At 42.7% G+C, this 22,867-nt stretch overlaps 1 protein-coding gene across 1 annotated transcript in view; it reads left to right on the top strand.

Moving 5' to 3' along the window:
* The first annotated feature begins 960 nt into the window (after nucleotides 1–960).
* IRAK3 (interleukin 1 receptor associated kinase 3) overlaps nucleotides 961–22,867 on the top strand; it is a 55,326-nt gene continuing 33,419 nt past the window's right edge. The window contains exons 1-2 of the mRNA XM_052640998.1: nucleotides 961–1,111; nucleotides 17,375–17,557. Coding sequence (XP_052496958.1) covers nucleotides 961–1,111; nucleotides 17,375–17,557 — 334 coding nt within the window. The remainder of the gene's footprint in view (nucleotides 1,112–17,374; nucleotides 17,558–22,867) is intronic.

The following is a 22,867-nucleotide window of genomic DNA, read 5'->3' as shown; positions in this document are numbered from 1 at the left end:
TTGGCAGTAGCATTCGTATCAAGTCCATGGGGTCGCAAACAGTGGGACACGACTGAGCGACTAAGCACAGCATTCATATCATGCCTGCGGTGGGATATTATAGCAAAAATGGTAGAAGACTTCAGACCAAAGTGTGATTTTACTTAAACTCCTTGTTGAAAGCTACAGGAAAATTCTGCGAAGCATTTTGAGGAAGGAAAAAGTGATCGAACAATATTTCATCAGGAAAATCCATGGACAAAAGACTGTAGTAAAACCAAATAGTTTGGAGAATGGACAACTTCATGAAGAAGACGGCCACAATTTCATCCCACTTCGTTCTCTCTCTTGTTTTTCTGTTGTCTGTATGCAGGTCCGTCTTTTCCAATAATCATTTCAGACATGCCCATTTATCTAACTTGGGTAAAAGGTCGGAGGAAAATGTGCCAAACGTTTAGAGAGGTTGGTTGTCCTCAGCGGAGTGGGGCTATGAGTGATTATTTTCCACTTTCAATTTTTGTGGGTTTTTCCAGGTGTTTCCTCAAAGAAGAGGATCAAAAGATATAACTTTGTAAAAAGTCAGTACAGATCATCTCCCATCCATCCAGGCCAGGTCGAGGGGATGGCGGACTCTCCATCAGTTCTGCGCTTCTGGTCTTTCTCACCCCTCCCTCTTTTCTTGGCCTCTTCAGTCTCGTCTCAAAGCCGGAGGAACCGAAAGCCAACCAGCAAGGGAGAAGCTGGGACCTGGTGAGCCGCGGCGCACCAGACCGGGCGGCCGCTGGGGCCTCTCCGGGGAGCCGCGCAGTGCGTCACGGGGGGCCCGCCCTCGGCGCGGCCCGGGCTCCAGGCGGGCGGCCTCCTCGGCCGTCGTCGTGCTAGCAGGATTTCCGCGGTTGTGCAACGGCTCCGCGCGGCCGCGGAGAGCCCTGGGCTCCGCATCCCTCCCAGGCGCGGTCCCTGGTCCCCCGCAGCGCAGCCATGGCCTGGACGGCGGGGGCGGCGGGGCGCGGTGGGACCCGCAGGGCGCTCTCGTCGCACACTCTGCTCTTCGACCTGCCGCCAGCGCTGCTGGGCGAGTTCTGCGCGGTCCTGGACAGCTGCGACGGCGCGCTCGGCTGGCGCGGCCTCGGTGAGCGCGGCGGGGGCGGCGGGGCGGCGGGGCGGCGGCGCGGCGGCGGGGCGGCGGCGGGGCGGCGGGGCGGCGGCGGCGCGGCGGCGCGCGCTCGGTCAGACGGGCTGCCCGCGCAGCGGGCCGGCCCTGGGTGCTCAGGGACCGCGAGGCCTCCCAGGCTCTGTTGCGGACATGCCCTTTCCTCATTCGCCCTGGGAAGGACGCGGATACCCCCGAGACCCACCCCAGAGCTCCCCCTTCGTCACAAAAACTTGGGGTGAGATTAAATGAGCGGAGCCCGTGGGGGAAACCAGCCACCCGCGTAAAACCATCTAACGTTTCGCCACGATTCCTGTCTTGCCTGGTTCGGAATATTTTAAAAAGACACGCCTGTGAAATGTCTCTTGTCATTGTAAAGGGACCACCAGAGTGTAATTTTCGTATGAAGATGTGTTTATACCTTTAAAATATTTATCAAGTAGTGTTTTCGATGCACTCCCCTTAATTACATTTCAGGTGAAATGCTAGAGTAAAAAATTATTTGTAACTAACGTGGCTTCCAGCGTTCTTAATTAAATATACCTTGCTTATTTACCCAATCTGGTGGAATGAAGGTTTAGGTTAGAGAATGGTTCTTGAATTTAGTAAGTTGCCTCCAAGACTCCATTTTATTCAGACTTCGGAAAGTTAAGCCATGGCCTATGGCCATGCGTTGAGTGTGATCAACAGAAATAATTCAGACAAAAATCTGTCAATGCCTGCGTTTATGGTTCGATTTGATATTGCATGATGTCACATTTAATGTTAGTTGAAAATAAACACAAATATGTCAAAACAGTATAGCCTTAATTCTTTGACATAGCTATCTATTGTTCTTACCCCAAATAGCAGAAAACAAAGGAGGAAAAAAGTTTAATTGGTTGTTGATGAATAATATGGTCACACTTTATGAAATGTGGCATTATTGAGTTTCTAGTTGTATAAAGATTTTCTAGGTATTATAAGCTCTATAATTTTATATTATAGCCCTGCAGTAAAAAATCAGAAAACTCTGATTTCTGGAGACCGTGGACATTTCCAGTATGCATTTGAGAGTTAAGATCCCTCCCACACCGTATCTTTTTGAAATGGATGATGGCATGGCAGTTTTTGCATCCCTTGGTTTCCTGAAGTTACCAAATTCGGAAGAGAAAAATGTCTTTAGTTCAGTCCATGGTTAAAGAATGTTAGAGCTGAGCAGGTATCATAAATGAGGGAAGTGGGTTGGTGTAGACCCACTTGAAACCCAAGGGAAGAACATGTCTCATCTAAAAGAGGCAGTTAGTACTCAGCCCCAGGCCACTGCTCCTTTTCAGGAAGTTCAGCTCCATGTTGCTGAATCTTGTTTCTCCCACTCCCCTCTCTCTTTCTCTCCCTCCTCATGAAACTCAGATATTCATTCATTATCTGGGTTGTCTCATAAACTCTTCCAGTATCCCTGTCAGGCCGGTGCTATCATCATCAGTGTTTGAACAACTGAGGAAACTGGTGCAAGTTGGTTAAGTAACTAGTCCAAGCCAACAAAGTAAAAAGTCCAAAGCCAGAAAGTGCAGAGCAAGAATTTGAAGCAGACTATACAGAAAGGATAAGTGTATGAGGACTCTTTACACTCTCTTCTGAATTTTTCTGTAAATTTAAAACTGTTCTAAACAATAAGGTCTATTTGAAATTTAAAAGAAATAAGACATGTAGACCTTGGAGTTTGATAACCTACAACTTCCCTCTATGACTTCCTCAGGGTCACAAATATTACTGTGTTCTTTCAGCTGCATCTCACAGCCTCCCTAAAGTACAGCCACTTCTGCCGTGAAAAAACCACTCGGTGAGCCATTTCAAACACATAGCCCTATTTTCCTAGTAGTGGAAATAAATGAAGACCACCCAAATGAGAACAAGCAAAGGCTATTTATTCAAAGCAAGGGAGTCAGCCCCCATCGCTTGCATTTGACCGAGGCAAAGGCAAGCAGAGAAGTGGAAAAACTATAGCTCCAAAAGAGAAGGCTTCAGGTATGCCCCGAATGGAGGCTGTTGGTATGGGGAAGCTGCACATAGGCCACTAGAAGTGGGACATTATGTGTGATAAGGGTACATATTTGGCTTTCGCCAGTTGACTGTAAGTTGGAATTAGGGGCAAAAATTAGGAAAGCTGTCAGCTATTAATGAAGCCCTGGCCATTTGGGGCCAATTGCTATAGGGGTTATTGTTTGGTTTCCTGGACTAGTTGCTACTGATAGTAGTTTGACCTCCCAGACTGGTTACTCTAGATAGATCACTGGCTTCCTGGGCTAGCTGATGCACGTTGTAGGTCAGGGTTCTGTTTTATAGGTAGCCTAACCATTGTTCCTTTGTAAATTTGTTCTCTCCTAGGGGGAGACTGTAAACTGTTAAAGCTATAATTCATTGTGCAGGGGCCTGGGCCCCTGACTGCCTGGACCATATTCTGAAATGAGACCAGGCATGGACCAGGTACTTCATGAATTGTTGGCTCAGCAGAAAAGGAAGGCTGGATTGGTTCCTGGCTGTCGAGGGCAACTGCCCGTGTTCAATAAATAGACCAAGTTTCCCCACTGGCACAGTGAAAGTAAGAAGTAAGGAGAGAGCTGCAGGGAGGGGAGACTTGACTTTGGAGGGCAGAGGGGAGAATGTCGGAGGACTGACTCAAGGAGATGGTTTCTGTTATATATATAATTTAATTTATTTATTAATTTATTTTTGGCTGTGCAGAGTCTTCGTGGCTGCCAGGCTTTTCTCTAGTTGCGGCGAGTAGGGGCTACTCTCTAGGTGTGGTGTGCTGGCTGCTCTTGCTGCAGATCGCAGGCTCAACAGATCGTGGGCTTCAGTAGGTGCCACGCGTGGCTCACTAGTTGTGGCTCCCACGCTCCTGGATAAGGGATTGAACCCGTGTCTCCTGCATCTGCAGGCAGATTCTCTACCACCGAGCCTCCAGGGAAGCCCTGAGGAGACAGTATCTTTTATGCTCAGGACAGCTGAAAGCCTGAGGATGCAGAGGGTCCCAAATCCCATATAGAAAACAACGGTAATAGTGATAGGCAAGAGAAGAGAAAAGCAAAAGGGAAGATTAACTGAACTAAGTGTTGGTTCTCACTGGAACTGATCATGTTTGTTGATGATGGTGAATATCAAGCTGTATTTACAAAGGCAGTTCCAACAAAGGCCGATCTTATGGTGGCCTATATGATATGATCAGTGTTTACTGACAAGGTAGGCTGGACGTTGACAAATGGGAATCACTTGCAAAGTCTTTCAAAGCTGCAGATGCCCAGGTTCCACCCCTGCATAGGTCCAGCTTCTTTCCGTTTTCTGCCAAGCCCCAGGGTGAATCTGATGCACAGTCTGGTTTGGGAGTCATTTGCTTAGGCCAAATTCTCTTCTTTAACAGTATCTTAATATAGCAGTTATTTTACTGTAGTCTTTCACTACTCCACTTAATTCTTTCCATTTTTAAACACATCCTACACATTAATCTTTAAATCACTTTTACTTCATTGTTATTAAAATAGTGTAATCACAAGATAATTTATTCTGGTTGATGCTGATGATGTTATGGCTTTGTAATGAAAGTAGGAACCCAATTTAGAAAATGAAAAGAAAAATGCCATTTATCATATACTACTCAAAGACATCATAACATATATGCAGAGCCTCTGGTGACAACTGATTTCATTACATTACATGGAACTAGTGTTTAAATTGTTTGGAGCAGCTTACTTTGTAAAACCTCTCAACACTTATGGTACAATGAGAGAAACCCTTCTTTCTTACAGATACTATGTAATAGGTTATATTCAACTTTCTTCCTCTCAACAAAGGAAAGAAAATTCCCTTAGAAATTATTATTAATCTGTTTAAAACAAATTAACTGTAAAATCACATTAAATGTGCATTTGAATAGTTAGTTAAGATTTAAAGCAATAATATGATGCTAATAGTTGCCCCCATCTATTGAGTGCTTGTGCACGCATATTCAGTCGACTACTCAGTCATGTTGGACTCTCTGCGACGCCGTGGACTATAGCCTGCCATGCTCCTCTGTCAATGGGATTTTTCCAGGCAAGAATACTAGGAGTGGGTTGCCATTGCCTACCCTAGAGGCACTTCCTGACTCAGGAATTCTTTTCCGCTGAGCCACCTGGGAAGCCCCTATTGAGTGCTTACTATTTGCCAGAGACTGTGCTAAGCACTGTCCCTGATTATTTCATTATTTATCACAAAAGCTCTCAGTTACTCATATCTGAGAGGTATCATCCAGGTACTCGTCCTATTTCCATTTTATAGACAGGAAAACTGACTCAGAGAATTTAGGTAATTTACCTCAAATCAGGGATTTCCCAGGTGGCGCTAATGGTAAAGAACCCTCCTGCCAATGCAAAAGATGTAGGAGACACGAGTTCAATCCCTGGGTTCGGAAGATCCCCTGGAGAAGGAAACAGCAACCCACTCCAGTATTCTTGCCTAGAAAATCTCATGGACAGAGGACCCTGGTGGGCAATAGTCCATGCCATCCGCAAAGAGTCAGACATGACTGAAACGACTTAGCATGTACCTCAAATCATAGTCTAATGAGTTGCAGACTAGGATTCTAACCAGATGGTCAGATTCCAGAGTTTATGTTGTTTTTATTTAATTTTAAATAGACTTTATTGCTTAGAGCAATTTTGAGTTTACAGAAAAATTTAGAAGATAGCACAAAGAGTCCTCATATATTCTGTCCTTCCCATATACTCTGCACCCAGTTTCCCCTGTTACTAGCATCTGACATTAGTATGGTACATTTGTTCCACTGTTGATACACTATTATTAAATTGCATTCATACTTTATTCAGATTTCCTTCGTTTTTACCTAAAGTCTCTTCTGTTTTCCAGAATCCCACCCAGTATATCACATTTCATTTGGTTATCGTGTATCCTTTGGAGGCTTTTGGCAGTGATAATTTTTCTGACTTTTCTAGTTTTTGATGACCTTGACAGTTTTGAGGAGTACTGGTCACTACTGATCAGGACTGGTCTACTGTTTTGAAGAATGTCCCTCAACTAAGATTTGTCTGATACTGTTCTCATGACTAGACTGAGATTGTGGATTTCGGGGACCACAAGAGATAGAGTGCCCTTTTTATTACATCATATCAGGGGAGCACACTGTTTACAGGACTGATCCCTGTGGATGTTAACCATGGCTGGAGTAGAGTCTGTCAGGTTTCGACACTGTGAAACCACCCTGCCCCACCCCCGTTCCATGTTATGCTCTTTGGAAGGAAGTCACTGTGGGGCCCAACTTAAGAAATAGAGAGTTAAGCTTCCCCTCCCTGAAGGTGGAGTAGAACCCATGTTCTTTGCCCACTATGTCATTTCTCACATCTTACAGTGTTCTGTCTAGATCAGACTTTTAAGTTGCTACCTCTTTCTCCGTTCCCCTTTATGTAAAATTCCTCAAAAGGGCGCTTTATACTCCAGTTTCTCCATCCTCCCTTAAACCTGCTCCAGTCAGGTCTGCTCCCCACTGCCCCACTGCTCCATTGACGTTCCCCTTGTCCAAGGTCACTGTGCCTAAATCCAACAGTCAGTTCTCAGTGTTTGTCTTACTTGACACATTTGATCACTCCTTGCTCTCGAAAGCTTTGCTTCTAGAACACTGCACTCTCTTCCTTGTCTTCTTACCTTGTATGCTCTGTCCTGATCTCTTAGGATACCACTGGGATCAGTCCATGGGCCTCTTCTCTGTTGTTTATCTATCCTACCCACTGTCTTTGTCAGTACCATCTATGTGCTGATAGCTCCCAGATCTCTTGCCCGGGTCCCTGTCTTAAACATCAGCACCATCCATCTACTTGCCTACTTGACAGTCTTCACCACAACAGTCCAGAAGTGTTCCGCCCCTTCAGAGTTTTTCCCCGTCTCAATGGCAACCGCATCCTTCATTTGTTCTGGCCAGAAGTTTAGTCTCCTGTGACTTCTTGCTTTCTCTCACAAACCACTTCCTGTCTCTCAGTAAATGCCATTGACTCTGCCTTCAGAATCTATCTAATTATCTGACCACTTCTTATTATCTCTGCCACCACAGCCATCCTGGGCCAAACCACCATCAGATCTCACCTGGATAATTCAGCAGTTTCCTAATTGGGCTCCTAGTCAGTCACCCTGCCTCACCTCGAGTTCCTTTCTTTATTTCTTTTTAAAAATCAGTTAATTATTTACCTATTTTTGGCTGTGCTACGTTTCTAGAGTTGCGGCAAGTGGGAACTGCTCTTGGCTGTGGTGCTCCAGCTTCTCATTGCAGTGGCTTCTTTTGTTGCAGAGCACAGGTTCTAGGTGCCTGGGCTTCAGTCATTGCAGCTTGCAAGCTCAGTAGTTGCAGCTCATGGACTGTAGAACATAGGCTTCAGTAGTTGTGGCATGTGGGCTTAGCTGCTCCAAGGTATGTGGAATCTTTCCAGATCAGGGATCAAACCTGCATCGGCAGGATCAAAGTCCCCTGCCTTGGCAGGTGGATTCTTATCCACTGTGCCACCAGGGAAGCCCCTTGAGTTTTTTTTCAACACGGCAGCCAGTAAGCCTGTTAAACATGTGAACTGTCTTATGTGTGTGTGTGTGCGTGCGCTAAGTCACTTCAGCCATGACTGACTTTTTTATGACCCTATGGACTGTAGCCCACCAGGCTCCTCAGTCCATGGAATTTTCCAGGCAAGAATACTGGAGTGGGTTGCCATGCCCTCCTCCAGGGGATCTTCCTGGCCCAGGGATCAAACCTGCATATCCTATGGCTCCTGCAGGAGCCATTATCCTATTAAAAACCTTCCAGTAGCTTCCCATCTCATGCTAAGCTTCCCTTAGCATGCCTGCATGCTAAGTTGCTTTAGTGGTGTCCAACTCTGTGTGACCCTATGGACTGTAGCCTGCTAGGCTTCCCTGTCCATGGGATTTTCCAGGCAAGAATACTGGAGTGGGTTGCCATGCCCTCCTCCAGGGGATCTTCCCAACCCAGAGACTGAATCCACATCTCAAATGTCTCCTCCATTGGCAGGCAAGTTCTTTACCACTAGTGCCACCTGGGAAGTCCCATCTCACAGTAAACACCAAAGCCCTACATTGCTTTTCTCATTTCCTTCTTCTTAACTGCTCAACTCCAAATTAATTGGCCTCCATGGACATTCAAGGAATTTTTTTCCTATAGGTAACCTTGAGTCTTCCTTCTTCACATCCTTCATGGATTTTGATGAACTATTATGTACCCTGACTATGCTTTTAAAATTCATACATGCTCCTTTATGCTCCTTTGCTAAGTCACTTCAGTCGTGTCCGACTCTGTGCGACCTCATAGACGGCAGCCCAACAGGCTCCCCCATCCCTGGAACTCTCCAGGCAAGGACACTGGAGTGGGTTGCCATTTCCTTCTCCAATGCATGAAACTGAAAAGTGAAAGTGCTGTTTTTCTCTATATCACTTATCATTACTTGTATACTTTATATATATGCATATACATACATATATTTCTTTGTTTATTGTCCATCTAGGAATAAGCTTTATGAGGGCAGGGATTTTTTGTTTGCTTTGTTTCCTGCTTACTTCTCGAGCATCTAATATTGTACCTGGTATAGAGAAGACATTTCAGTAAATATCTGTTGATTGAATGAATTAAAGAATGTCTGTTAAACATCGAAAACCTTGTTGGGCAGAATCTTAAACAAAGCATTATACTAGATACAATGTCATGGTCCCTGCTTGTAAGGATTTTCCAGTTTAACGTAGACAACAGACCAATATAGATCTATAAATTTTAACAAGAAGGAAGTATAGGAAAATTGTACTGATCATTACCTGAGTGTGGAAGGATACAGCTTCTGAGTTCCAGACAGAAACTGCTGTTGAAGGTGAAATGTTCTTCAGTTATCTCCCCAAAGTCATTAATGTTAGATCCTTCCCTGGGTCAGGGATTGAGAGATCAGGACAGATGGAAGGATCCCTCATGCATAGGCCTTCCCATTTATGAAATATGAGTCCTACTCAGGTAGGAAATAAAAAGTACACATAAGCTTAAGTATGGACAAGTATTGTTTCTTGTAAAATGTATGAGTTAGTGGGTGTTAATGCTATGGTCTGGTAAGGGGAGTCAAGCTCACTTAATGCTTTTGAGTTTTGTTTTGCTTTTGGGAGGAATTAAAAATATCATTTCAATCTTAAAGTTGTTTTTTTTTTTTTTGCCTAACTTGTTTGTGTGCTAGACTAGACTAGACTAGACTAGACTATTCGCTCAGTCGTGTCCGACTCTTTGAGACTCCGTGGACTGTAGCCCACCAGGCTCTTCCATCCATGGGATCCTCCAGGCAAGAATACTGGAGTGGGTTGCCATTTCCTTCTCCAATTTGTTTGTGTGCTAGTGGGAAAAAAGAAAAAAGACATCTTTTCCTTTTCCCATTTTGTTATCTCAAAACAAACTTTGCAAGAATGTAGATAATTTCCTAGGGGTTTTGGCATGTGGTTATATGCAAATACAAAGATTCCAAATAGGGTATGTTGCATTATTCTAAAAAACCCCTTCAGAGACATATTTGCATGTGGAGAGTGATTTCTGCAGCTGAATTCCCCAGTGGTTAGCGCTCCTAGATAGTTCTGCCCTTTCAAAACAGAGCCCCGACGACCTTTGAGCACTGAATAATAATTATCTTCAGATTAATTTCTTTCTGGACTTCTCAGGTACTTTTTGGCTTATATTATGCCAAGATGACTTTCAACCAAAAAAAAAAATGCCTTGCAAAAAATGATTTAAAACAGTGTTTAACTACAGCATATTTTTCCAAATATATCTTTTTATTTAGAATGCTTTTCACTTTCACAACACTGTGGTCATTGAGAAATTCACTGTTTGTTTAGGACTGTTTAAATAAATGAATTTCTATGTTCTGGAACAAGTAAGGAAGGACTAGAGAAGACTTTGCATATTGAAGAACATAACAGGAATCAAGAATTTGTATTCTTGGGTACATGTATATGTACGTCTGAGTCCCTTCACTTTTTTACCTGGAACTATTACAACATCATTAATCGGCTATGAAAAAGTGTAGCTGTTCAGTTGTCCAGCTCTTTGAGACCCCATGGACTGTAGCTTGACAGGCTCCTCTGTCTATGGAATTCTCAAGCCAAGAATACCAGAGTGGGTTGCCATTCCCTTCTCCAGGTAGTCTTCCCGACCCACAGATTGAACTTAGGTTGCCTGCATTGCAGGCAGATTCTTTGCCACCTGAGCCACCAGGGAGTCCAGTCCCCTGTAGAAAATAAAAAGGTTTTAAAGAAATAAATTAAAGAATTTGCATTCCTGTCACATCAAGTTAATGTTGTCTTGCAGAATTTGATTTAAATGAATTATGCATTTTATGGATGCTAATAATATTCTTTTAGTAGTGTTTCTATTCCCAATGTGTCATCACTGGAGAAAAGCTATTAAGGTTATGCCATGAATCACCACTTACAGAAAGATAATACATTTCATTTCCAGTCCTGGAAGCAACCCATGCTTTCAGGATTCACTGAGCTGGGTCAGTTTCAACACTGTCAACTATTTACTGTTAGAAAAACACCTTTAGCTTTCCTTAGACTTAATGCAAACTCAGAAACCTTTGCCCCAGGTCAGTGTTAGGGAACTGTAAGAACCTCAGCGCATTTGGCATCTGTTCATTCGCCCTCCAGCTAAATCTCGAGGGAATCATGGCCTCTTGCACTTTTAAAAAGGAAATTCAGAAATTAACAGAAAGAAAAATGGGTAATAGAATTATGTGGGAAAGCTGACATGCCCTGGAACTTAAAAAGTTAACTCCAGATTTCCTTAATAGTTATAAACTGTTGCTTTCCTACTGTGAGAATTGTGAGCTATAAAAAGTTTATACCTTTTAATGTGCAAATACTGTCTATGAGACTCCTGCTGCTATTGCCACCAGATGGGTCTTCTGAAAACTAAAGCTTTCATCTCCTCATCACCTCCTCAGGAATCTTAGATTTGTCCCATTTACTTTCAGGATAAAGTTTTAAGTTACGGTAACACTCAGGGCCTCTGTCTGTCATTCAGCAAATATGCCCTGGACGTGGACTACGTGCTAAGCACATTCCCACGAAGGTAATATGGACTTCATTGAGCTTACTCACCCTGTCTTTAATGTGAACCCTCTCCTGCAAGCATACGGGTCTCCTCTTGGCCCATTATGTCCTTTTCTTCATTTCTGGAGCAGTTCTCCATCTGAGAGGCCTTGATTTACTAATAGACAAAGTGGAAATCTAAACTTTTCTTTTGCTGAAATTTGATATTTAGCATTCCCTTTTTGGAATGTTAATTTGGAGACTGGGAAGTGTTTTAAAGACTGAAAGTGTTTTAAAGTCCGTGCTAATATAAAGCAGGCCAGGGACTTCCTGGTGGTCCAGAGGCTAAGTTTCCATGCTCCCAAAGCAGAGGACTGGGGTTCGATCCCTGGCCAGGGAACTAGACCCCTGTGCCACAACTAAGAGTTTGCATCCCACATGCAGCGAAGACTGATGATTCTGCTACAGTTAAGATTACATGTAGCCAAATGAATACATAAAAATAACTTTTAAAAAATCAGCAGGCCAGTGAAGAACAACCAAATGTGGTATCTGTTTTTTGGGAGGGACTGTTTGTCAAAGGACATTAACTGATGAGAAATTTGAGATTGCTCAATGAGGCTGTGACTTGTCTGGAGTTGAACTGTAGGTTGGTGGCAGATCCGTCACTCAACCCACGTGTTCCTACATATATTCACTGGGCTACAATGATGTCTGAACTGGTGACTTTTCTCATTAAAAGAGAGTATAGCCCATGGGGCTCAGAGGTCATTCTTTGGTCTTGTTTTCAGATTGGAACTTGAGTGATTTTTTTTTTTTCTCTCTCCAGGGTAGTATACTCTATCCAGTTATTCCTTAAGAATTGGCGTCTCTTTAGAAATACTCAGTTTTAATCTTGACTCAGGCTCTGGAAACCGCTCCTCAAGGGAGCCCATGGTGCCCCATCTTTAGTTAGGGACCTGTCTTCATGCTCCATGCACACTCGCTATGTGCAGTTACTGCACTGCTGACAGTCAGTAGATGCTCACCAGATGTTTGGATGACACTGATTTGTGGTATTACTTCTAGGAACTTTTAGAAAGAGTTGAAGTGTTCATGTGATGAGTGAGTTGTGAGATGTGAGAGTTGGACCATAAAGAAGGCTGAGCACCAAAGAATCAATGCTTTCTAATTGTGATACTGGAGAAGACTGTTGAGAGTCCCCTGGACAGTGAGGAGATCAAACTAGTCAGTCCTATAGGAAATCAACCTGAATATTCACTGGAAAGACTGATGCTGAAGCTGAAGCTCCAGTACTTTGGCCACGTGATGAACTGACTCATTGGAAAAGACCCTGATGCTGGAAGGATTGAGGGCAAGAGGAGAGGGGGCTACAGAGGATGAGATGGCTGGTTGGCATCACTGACTCAATGGACATGAGTTTGAGCAAACTCCAGGAGACAGTGAAGCACAGGGAAGCCTGGTGTGCTGCAGTCCATGGGGTTACAAAGAGTTGGACACGACTTAGTGACTGAACCACAAATGTTCATAAAATTGTGTCTCAATCAGATAGACAAATGACATCATCTAAAAACACATTAAAATAGAGTTAGCATGTCTTGCCAAATATTTTGCTTTGAAGGTACCTTTCTATTTTTTTTAGTGATATTTTGTCTCAAACTTTTATTGGCATTTGGATAGTCCCTGCGGCATCCATTTGGATAGTCCATGAGACATCATCTGTTCAAAGAGATGTGAAGGGAAGATGTTCTTGCCAGAACCTAAAATATGGAAGAAGGGCAAGACGTTCTAACTAAATGAATGATCTTAGATATTTTGTAGTAACTCTTCCTCTCCCACCCCACCACTTAAGCCGAAGCATGCATGCATTCAGATTGAATGTTTCAACTTCATCTTTGTTTGATTGTACTCACTTCCTTTTACTCATTTCGGGTGTAAGATGTGACCGAAATAAAACATTCAAGATAAGAACTTTGTATGTTATTAGTTGGGTTAGTCTAAATTATACTGCAGTTAAAAAAAAAAAAAAGCACAGCAGCTAAATCTCAGTGGTTAACCTAAGAGAGGGAGAAGGCAATGGCACCCCACTCTAGTACTCTTGCCTGGAAAATCCCATGGACGGAGGAGCCTGGTAGGCTGCAGTCCATGGGGTCGCTAAGAGTCGGACACGCCATTAGCGACTTCACTTTCACTTTTTCACTTTCGTGCACTGGAGAAGGAAATGGCAACCCACTCCAGGGTTCTTGCCTGGAGAATCCCAGGGATGGGGGAGCCTGGTGGGCTGCCGTCTATGAGGTCGCACAGAGTCGGACATGACTGAAGTGACTTAGCAGCAGCAGCAGCAGCAGCAACCTAAGAGAAGCTTCCTGTTTGCTTGTGGGAAGAGCACTGAGAGTCCAGGACAGCCAGTGTCCATTGTGGCAGTGCAGCATCTCAGGGCACTCCTTTCTTGACATGTGCTTCTACCGTTGCTGTGGCAGGGCTGGGAGCCTGGAGAATTGCACCCTGGCTCTTCAGTGTTTCTGGCTTGAAGAGACACACAGGCATAACCACCAACCTAGAGCAGGAAACTCTTGTCCTCTGATGAGACTGAAGCTGGAAGTACTGGTGGGCACTAGGGCTATCTACCAGATCTGCTTTGTTTTCTCAGAAAGAGGGATAGCAGTGGTATCATTTAGGGCTTCCCGCGTGGCACTAGTGGTAACAAACCCGCCTGCCAATGCAGGAGGCATAAGAGACGCTGGGTCAGGAGGATCCCCTGGAGGAGGGGATGGCAACCCACTCCAGTATTCTTGCCTAGAGAATGTCATGGACAGAAGAGCCTGGTGGGCTACAGTCCATGGGGTCCCAAGGAGTCAGACACAACTGAAGTGACTTAGCACAGCACAGTGGTATCATATTGTGATCTCTTTCAACTTTCAGGATTTGCTTATAATCTCAGCAGAAACATAAAACCGAAGGAAATTAACAGTCCCGCAAACCCGTGTCGGACTGAAAACATGGGGGAGGGATGCCATAGTACACAGAAGATATTTACCTTTCTGATGTCTTGATTCAAATACTGTAACTGGTGTTCAGTCAGTTCAGTTCAGTCGCTCAGTCGTGTCCAACTCTTTGTGACCCCATAGTTCCTTAAGAAATTTTTAAAACCTGTGGAGTCTGAAGCAGACTGAAAAAAAAGATAGTCACCTTGGGCTTACTGCTCTGCTCAGAGCTGAGAGCCTGTTCACCTTTTAAAAGGACATCAGCCTTTGGAGAACGTCTTTGGTGGCTGAGTCCTTCAGTGAGGTTGCCTCTGTTACTACTGGAGGGCAGCTTCCAAATTTGCATGTGTCAGAGGGAGAGGGGGCTGATTCCCACTGCCAGTTATGGTGAGGTGTTGGGGTTCCCCATGAGCACTTTCAGGTGGCAGTTGGATTTTGACCTATAGACCTGTATCTGACTTCCTGGAGTTTTAAGACTCTCTGGAGGATAAAGGTATGAAGGGTTGCTGCCATTACCATCACTGGCCGTAAAACACATTGTTCATTTCAGTACTCAAGATGGTTGGACTAACCTGTGAGTACTGTCCCAGGGACGAGAAAACTACCTTTCCACCTGTCATTTGCTTGATTTCCCCACTCCTTTGCCTTAAAATACACTTTAAAATTTGGAATTTATGTGGAAAGTTTGTATAATTTTTTACCCAAAGAATCCTCTTATCTCACAGTGCCATAAAAAGTCATACTAAATCAACTATACTCCAATAAAACTTTCTTAAAAAGTCATATACTTTCATTTAAGATATTTATATGGGACCCTAAAAAAGTCATACAGACTGTTTTAGAGTAATTAAAATCCTGTTATCCACCAGAACATATTTCCCTGACCCTACTCAGACCCTACCCAGATAATAACTTTTAATTGTTCAAACATGTTCAGCAAGACAATCTAGAATAAAAATTTAAAACAGCATTTCATAAAAGTTTCAACAAATGAACCGAACTAGTGATATATTATCAGTGACCGCACTGAAGAAAATGAGAAAGAAAAGAACTGACCTAAGTAACCTTGGAAAACACGCTCTTCCCGGAATAGTCAAGCTGAGGACAAAAACAAGTGTACACAAATGCTGTAATTTGGTTAGCTAATCGGTTCTTCACGGGGATTTGGGTTAGCCATTCTGAAAGTACTTTATGTACATAGTAGAAGGGAAGAAACAAGCAAATATATTGTAGATAATGAGAGCAGTTTCTCACTGTGTGAGAATGAAAACTAGACATGAGACGGGACTAAAATGCGCCAAATGGTATTGACTTGGATCAAAGGAATCAGTAGAAAATCGTGGCTTTTCATATGTGTACCGATAGAAAAATACAGATGTATGGGGGAGAGAACCTACATGTATGTGTTTCCCAGCTCTGCTTGGAGGACCTCAGTTCAGTTCAGTTCAGTCGCTCAGTCGTGTCCGACACTTTGCGACGCCATGAACTGCAGCACACCAGGCCTCCCTGTCCATCACCAACTCCCGGAGTCCACCCAAACCCATGTCCATTGAGTTGGCGATGCCATCCAACCATCTTATCCTCTGTTGTCCCCTTCTCCTCCTGCCCTCAATCTTTCCCAGCATCAGGGTCTTTTCCGATGAGTCAGCTCTTCGCATCAGCTGGCCAAAGTATTGGAGTTTCAGCTTCAACATCAGTCCTTCCAATGAACACCCAGGACTGATCTCCTTTAGGATGGACTGGTTGGATCTCCTTGCAGTCCAAGGGACTCTCAAGCGTCTTCTCCAACACCACAGTTCAAAAGCATCAATTCTTTGGTGCTCAGCTTTCTTTAGAGTCCAACTCTCACACCCATACATGACTACTGGAAAAACCATAGCCCTGACTAGACGGACCTTTGTTGACAAAGTAATGTCTCTCCTTTTTAATATGCTGTCTAGGTTGGTCATAACTTTCCTAGCAACAGGGAATACCTCTAGCATCTAGTTATTGCTTTCTAAATGCCATTATCCAAGAAAAGGAACTGGGACTCTTGGGAAGAGTAATTATCTTGAAGACTGGAGGAGAAAAAATGCAGAATGAACCTGGAGCAACTTGTATAGTCAGAAAATAAGGAACTGTTCCCAAAATGACAGGGCTTGTCAGAAGAATGCAGAAGCCAAACTGAATGGACAAAGCTGGAGCAATTTTAGCAGCAAAATAAATAATGATAGTATTGGATTTTAACTTGTAGAATAAAGTAAATATTCATGAGTCCACACTGATAAAGATAAATTAATTACCTAAATAAATGGGGAAGAAGAGAACACTTTCTTACAAAATTACCAGTTAATGAACATAGATGAAAAAGCATGAAATAGAAGAAGACCATTAAGCAAATCCTGCAGTAATGATTATGATTAATAAGAACCACTGATAGTTGCAGATATTTGTAGGCAAAATCTGAGAAGCAAGATATTTCCATAGTCTCCAGTATCTCCCCCAACATAGTTATTAGTTTAAAATAATAATAATTTTATAGTGGAAAAACCTGAGACACTACCTTAGCCAGCGGATCAAGATTAATATAAGCAGTAATAAGACATGGGGATCACGAACCTCTTGATAGTATGCACAGAGAAGGATACAAGTATTCCACTGTCTGAAAAACAAGGCAAGATTGAGGAACATCAGATTAATGGAAATTAAGGAGATATAACGAGTAATTGAAATGTGAGAAACTGGATAGGATCTTAGAACAGAAAAAAGACATCAATAGAAAAATGGGTAAAATTAGAATGAGGTTTGCAGCTTAGGCTTCCCTTGTGGCTCAGCTGGTAAAGAATCTGCTGCAATGCGGGAGACCTGGTTTCGATCCCTGGGTTGGGAAGATCCTCTGGAGAAGGGAAAGGCTACCCACGCCAGTATTCTGGCCTGGAGAATTCCATGGACTGTATAGTCCATGAGGTCGCAAAGAGTTGGACATGATTGAGTGACTTTTCATTTTCACTTGCAGCTTAGTGACCACTGGGTCTAATCATTGTACTGTGGTTATGTAAGGTCTTAACATTAGGGGAAGTTAAAGGAGTACATGCTAAAATTAGTTCAAAACGAAAATGTAAATAAAAGGTAATAAAATATACCAAGGACTCCAAAGTAAACTATTCTTTGGTTCTTCCTATTACAATTTCCACAGCGGAGCGGCTTTCAAGCAGCTGGCTGGATGTTCGTCACATTGAAAAATATGTAGACCAAGGTAAAAGTGGAACAAGAGAATTGCTTTGGTCCTGGGCTCAGAAAAACAAGACCATCGGTGACCTTTTACAGATCCTCCAGGAGATGGGGCATCATCGGGCTATCCATTTAATTGCAAACTATGGTAAGCATTGATCCAGATGATATGGCTCTTGGTTCATTTTATATAAATTTTAACTTGTAAATATTGTATTTTATCCAAGACATTGACTGGTCATGTTGATATGTCAATGATTCCTTACCTACGGCTTTTACCTGAAGGGGAGTTTGCAGCTTCATCTTTTTGTGACACTTTCTTTTCTTATTGCCTAACTTATACAACAAACTCCTTTCCACCACTTTATAGTTGTTTTTTAAAATTTATTTACAAGCTATACTTCTTAAAATGTTCATTCTTACTTACTTAAGAGAATCAGCTCTCTTTTCAAGGCTCTGAAACTGAGTCATAAACATGATCAGAACCACAATATGAGTAGAATGAAAATAATGCTATTATTTATTTTACCCTATGATAACAAGTTAAAAATAATTGCATTTCCCCCGTGTATTTTAGGGCTATCTTGGTGGCTCAGCGATAAAGAATTCTCCTGCAAATGCAGGAGACATGGGTTTGATCCCTGGGGCGGGAAGGTTCCCTGGAGGAGGAAATGGCCACCCACTCTAGTATTCTTGCCTGGAGAATCCCATGGGGAGAGGAGCCTGGTGAGCTACAGTCCATGGGGACACAAAGAGTTGGACATGACTTAGTGGCTAAACAGCAGCAACCATCTGTGTATTTTGGTGCAAATGATAACCTCCAGAATAACCCTGGAATTTCTCTGTTATCTTCACTGTTGAATTTATGCCATGGCTTCTAACTGTGCTTTACCTGTTTACATCTATTTCACCATGTCCTGCTTCTTCCCTCTCTATGTCTTTTCTTTCTGATGCTGTGCCATTCCCTACATTTAGAGTTACCTGAGAAGTAAAACATGCGAAGTTTTCCTTGTACAGTCTTTGTCAATAAAATAATCTCCTGATGTCCCTTGTTCTGTTTATTCCACTTTGGATTCATTGACATCAACAAGAATGATCTTGAGTGATCTTGGATCTTAGGTTATGGACGCGGGACTCTTAGGTGGGAAACTCCTTTAGATCAGCAGCCTTATTCTTTGAATCTTTCATCCAGGCATATTTGTAGTTCTGTGTATTTGCACACATGCTGTTTGATAATATATTTAGTTCAGGCAAGCCACTATCTCATCATTTGAAGAAGCTTTACACACATGAGAAGAAATCCTGAGAGATTTGTACCAGAAAACTGTAGCTTCAGACTGACTTTTATCTTGTAGGGTTTTCACATGAACTAGGTATTAGTTCCCATAGGTTTCTAGCATGATATTATCCTATTAGTGATATATGTATAACTTGGCTAATACCTTGTGTCTGCTGCTGCTGCTAAGTCGCTTCAGCCGTGTCCGACTCTGTGCGACCCCATAGACAGCAGCCCACCAGGCTCCCCCGTCCCTGGGATTCTCCAAGCAAGAACACTGGAGTGGGTTGCCATTTCCTTCTCCAATGCATGAAAGGGAAAAGTGAAAGTGAAGTTGCTCAGTCGTGTCCGACTGTTAGCAGCCCCATGGACTGCAGCCTACCAGGCTCCTCCGTCCATGGGATTTTCCAGGCAAGAGTGCTGGAGTGGGGTGCCATTGCCTTCTCCGTACCTTGTGTCTATTGCACACTATTTCTTCACCGAGTTTTATACAGCAGAATGCTTCACTATGACACTGACTGATCTAGTAAAATGCCATTGAGTCTCTGGGAGCTGTAAGGTAATGCTTTTTCATTATTTGAGCCTTGTCCAGCCACCTTCACCACCCCTGCAACTTGTTCACAGCATAGATTCACACCAATATATTTTATACTTCAGTATATTTTATACTTCGGTTTTCTGGAATTAGTTGCAGAATGTCTTTTCACACTTTATGTTGTTTAATTATGCAATGGGGAATTATATGGACAAAAATTCCACATCTTTGGTTTGACTCCTAGGCTGTGGCACATGCAAAATTTCATTTTTTTTTCTGAGTATTTTTTTGATTCCTCCCTTGTTTTTGTTTATTTATTTTTGGCTGTGCTGGATCTCTGTTGCTCTAGTCGGGCTTTCTCTAGTTGCGGTGACCAGGGGCCGCTCTCTGGTTTTGGCTCACGGGCTTCTCACTTTGGTGGCTTCTTTCGCACGGCCTCTTGCGCAGGCTCGAAGTGCGCAAGCGTCAGGAGTTGCAGCATGTGGACTCAGTAGTTGTGACTTGTGGGTGCTAGAGCATGGACTCAGTGGTTGTGGCGCAAGGGCCCAGGTTCTCCGAGGCATGTGGGATCCCCCCAGACCAGGGATCAAACCTGTGTTCCCTGCATTGGCAGGTGGACTCCCATCCACTGTGCCACCAGGGAAATCCCTTCGTTTATTAAAGTGTGAGATTAGTTGATTGGTGGAAAGACAATATACTGCCCTAATACCAGAAGACAGATAAATTTGACGTGATAAGGAGTGTTTTGTTCTGAATCCTTTGCTAGGGAAAGTAACATTATTTAGTTGGAATTTATTGAGTAAATGCTTTAAATTATAATCTTATAAACATTAATTATATAGCTTATTAAAAGCAGCCAGGTGATGACTCCTGATATTTTTGGCCATATCAGGTCTTGGTCGAGGCATGTGGACTCTATAATTACAACTAAGCAATTATAGTCGTGGGCTTAGACACATGGGCTTAGTTGCCCCGTGGGCATATGGGGTCTCAGTTCCTTGACCAGGGATTGAATCCAAGTCTCCTGCACTGGAAGGTGGATTCTTAACTGCTGGATCACCAGGAAAGCCCCACTTTGGAAACATTTAAGCGTAATTTGCTACATTTGTGTTTCCTATGACATCAACTCACTGAGTCAGGAGTTGGAGCTCCTAACTGAAAGTACATAAAGAGTTAGTCTTTCTTTCTTGTTACCATGAACAGTTATCACTTATCCAAATAATCTATTTTTGTCTACTTTTCCTTAAAATTGTTTTATTTGGGGGAGTGATTTTCATGTTAGAGGGTTTTTTGGCATTTCATATTCCAATCTCCAGAGATCACTTTCTAGATTTGGTTTTTCTTTCGAGTAGTAAATCCCCTACATACCAAAGAGTTCCTTCCATTCCCAGAGTTCATTTGTAAATCCAGTTTGTTTGTAAGTCCAATAAAGTTGGCCTAGGTACCCAACTCACACTATCAGCTAAAAAGTATTGTACTTAATAGGTTTATAATACTTTTCACACAAATAAAACATAGAAAGCAAACAAACACAAAAAATAAAGTACGTTTAATCTTATAGTATAGGACCTTGAGAGGTACAGTAGTCCAGTACAGCAGCTGGCATATAGGGCCTGGCAGTGAGTGAACAGGCAAGAAGAGTCACTGACTGGAAGAGGGAGAGGAAATAGGAGATGGTAGAGCTGAAGGATTGTTAGCAATAGGAAATGGACAGCAAGCTGCAATTAACACCTGAAATTGAGGGAACACGTTTGCATCTTTGGAAGTTCTCACCTTGAAGGCTGATATGTAGAGGACTTGACTGTGTTACAGAGGAAGGCCTTGTATTTCTTCCCAGGCATTGTTCCTGCAATTCAGGTGGCTGCCACTAGGTGGTGTCTTCACATCCATGAAACATGCCCTCAGATCTCAGGGCATAACCAAGTTGTTTAAGAAACTAGAATTTTTACTTGCTGTCATTATATTTCTGGCATGCATATCCTTCCATGGGCTTTCCCTGTGGCTCAGTGGTAAAGAATCCACTGCAGTGCAGGAGACACAAGAGATGTGTGTTCAATCCGTGGGTCAGGAAGATTTCCTGGAGGAGGACATGACGAACCACTCCAGTATTCTTACCTGGAGAATCCCATGGACAGAGGAGCCTGGTGGGCTACAGTCCATAGGGTCCCAAAGAGTCAGACATGACTGAAGTGACTTAGCATGCGTGCATATGTCCTTACATATCACATTGTGCATGTAAATCTCAATGATCAGTGGTTGTCTTTTAATTTTCCTTTTTATAATTGTTTATTTTTTATGGCTGTGCTGGGTCTTGGTTGCTATGCGGGCTTTTCTCTAGTTGAGCGAGAGCTATTCTTTAGTTGCCGTGCACAGGCTTCTCACTGCAGTAGCTTCTCCTGTTGTGGAGCATGGACTCTAGGCACGTGGGTTTCAGCAGTTGCAGCACGTAGGCCCAGTGATTGTGGTGCACAGGCTTAGTGGGATCTTTCTGGACCAGAGATGGGACCAGTATCCCCTGCGTTGGCAGGCGGACTCTACCTCTGAGCCACCAGCAAAGGCTGGTCTTTTAGTTTTGACATGAAACCCGAAGCTTTCTGCTGGCTTCTTAGGAGAACCATTTTGAATCTTCCATTTTATCCGACAATGAAGTCTTGTCTATTTATATGCAACAACAGGACAATGGCTTTTAGTGCCCTTGCAACCTGAACACTTCAAATGTTACTCTATACAGCAGTACCTTATTCAGAATGTTTATTTATTTTTCTTGCCTAATTGTCCTGCTGGAAGCCTCTAGTATAACATTGAATAGAAGTGCCAAGACCAGACCTTCTTTCTTATTCCTGATCTAAGGGAAAAACATTGTCTTTTACCACTATGCATGATGTTCACTGCAGGTTTTTCACAGATGCCCTTTATCAAATTAAGGAAATTTTTTCTCCCTAGAGTTTTATCATGATAGCTTATTGAATTTTATGAGTTTTGTTCATTTTACACATTGATTGATTTTCAGATATTAAGCTAGCCTTGGATTCCTGGGATGAATCCCACTTGGTCATAGTATCTCATCTTTCTTATTTGTTTCTGGATTTAATTTGCTAATATTTTGGGGCGCATTTTTGCATCTATATTTGTAAGGGTTATTGGTCTATAGTTTTCTTGTGCTGTTTTGTGTGGCATTGATATAAGAATAATATTAGCCTCAAAGAGATTTGGGAGTTGTTTCCTCCTCTTCTCTTTTGGAAAAATTAGTGAAGAACTGGTCTTAAGTCTTCTTTAAATGTTTGGTAGAGTTCACTTGTGAAGCCATTTGGACCTGGGCTTTTCCTTATGAGAAGTGTTAAAATATTAGTTAAATTTCTTCGCTTGTTACAGATCCATTCAGATTGCTTATTTCTTCTTGACTTAGTTTTGGTAGTCTGTGTCTTTCTAAATCTGTCCATATCATTTATCTAGTTTTGGACAAATAGTTGTTCACAGTATTCCCTTATAATTCATTTTATTTCTGTAAGGTCAGTAGTTACGTCTTTTGTTCTTAATTATGATAATTTGAGTCTTCCTTTTTTCTTTTTTGGTCAGTCTAACTAAAGGATTGTCAACTATGTTTATATTTTCAAAGAACCGACTTTGATTTCATCTATTTTTCTCTT

This window comes from Budorcas taxicolor, chromosome 5 (genome assembly GCF_023091745.1).
Source record: "Budorcas taxicolor isolate Tak-1 chromosome 5, Takin1.1, whole genome shotgun sequence".
In the NCBI taxonomy this organism is placed as follows: Eukaryota; Metazoa; Chordata; class Mammalia; order Artiodactyla; family Bovidae; genus Budorcas; species Budorcas taxicolor.
The sequence above is the reverse complement of the archived record's forward strand: the minus strand, read 5'-3'. Positions and strand labels throughout refer to the sequence as shown.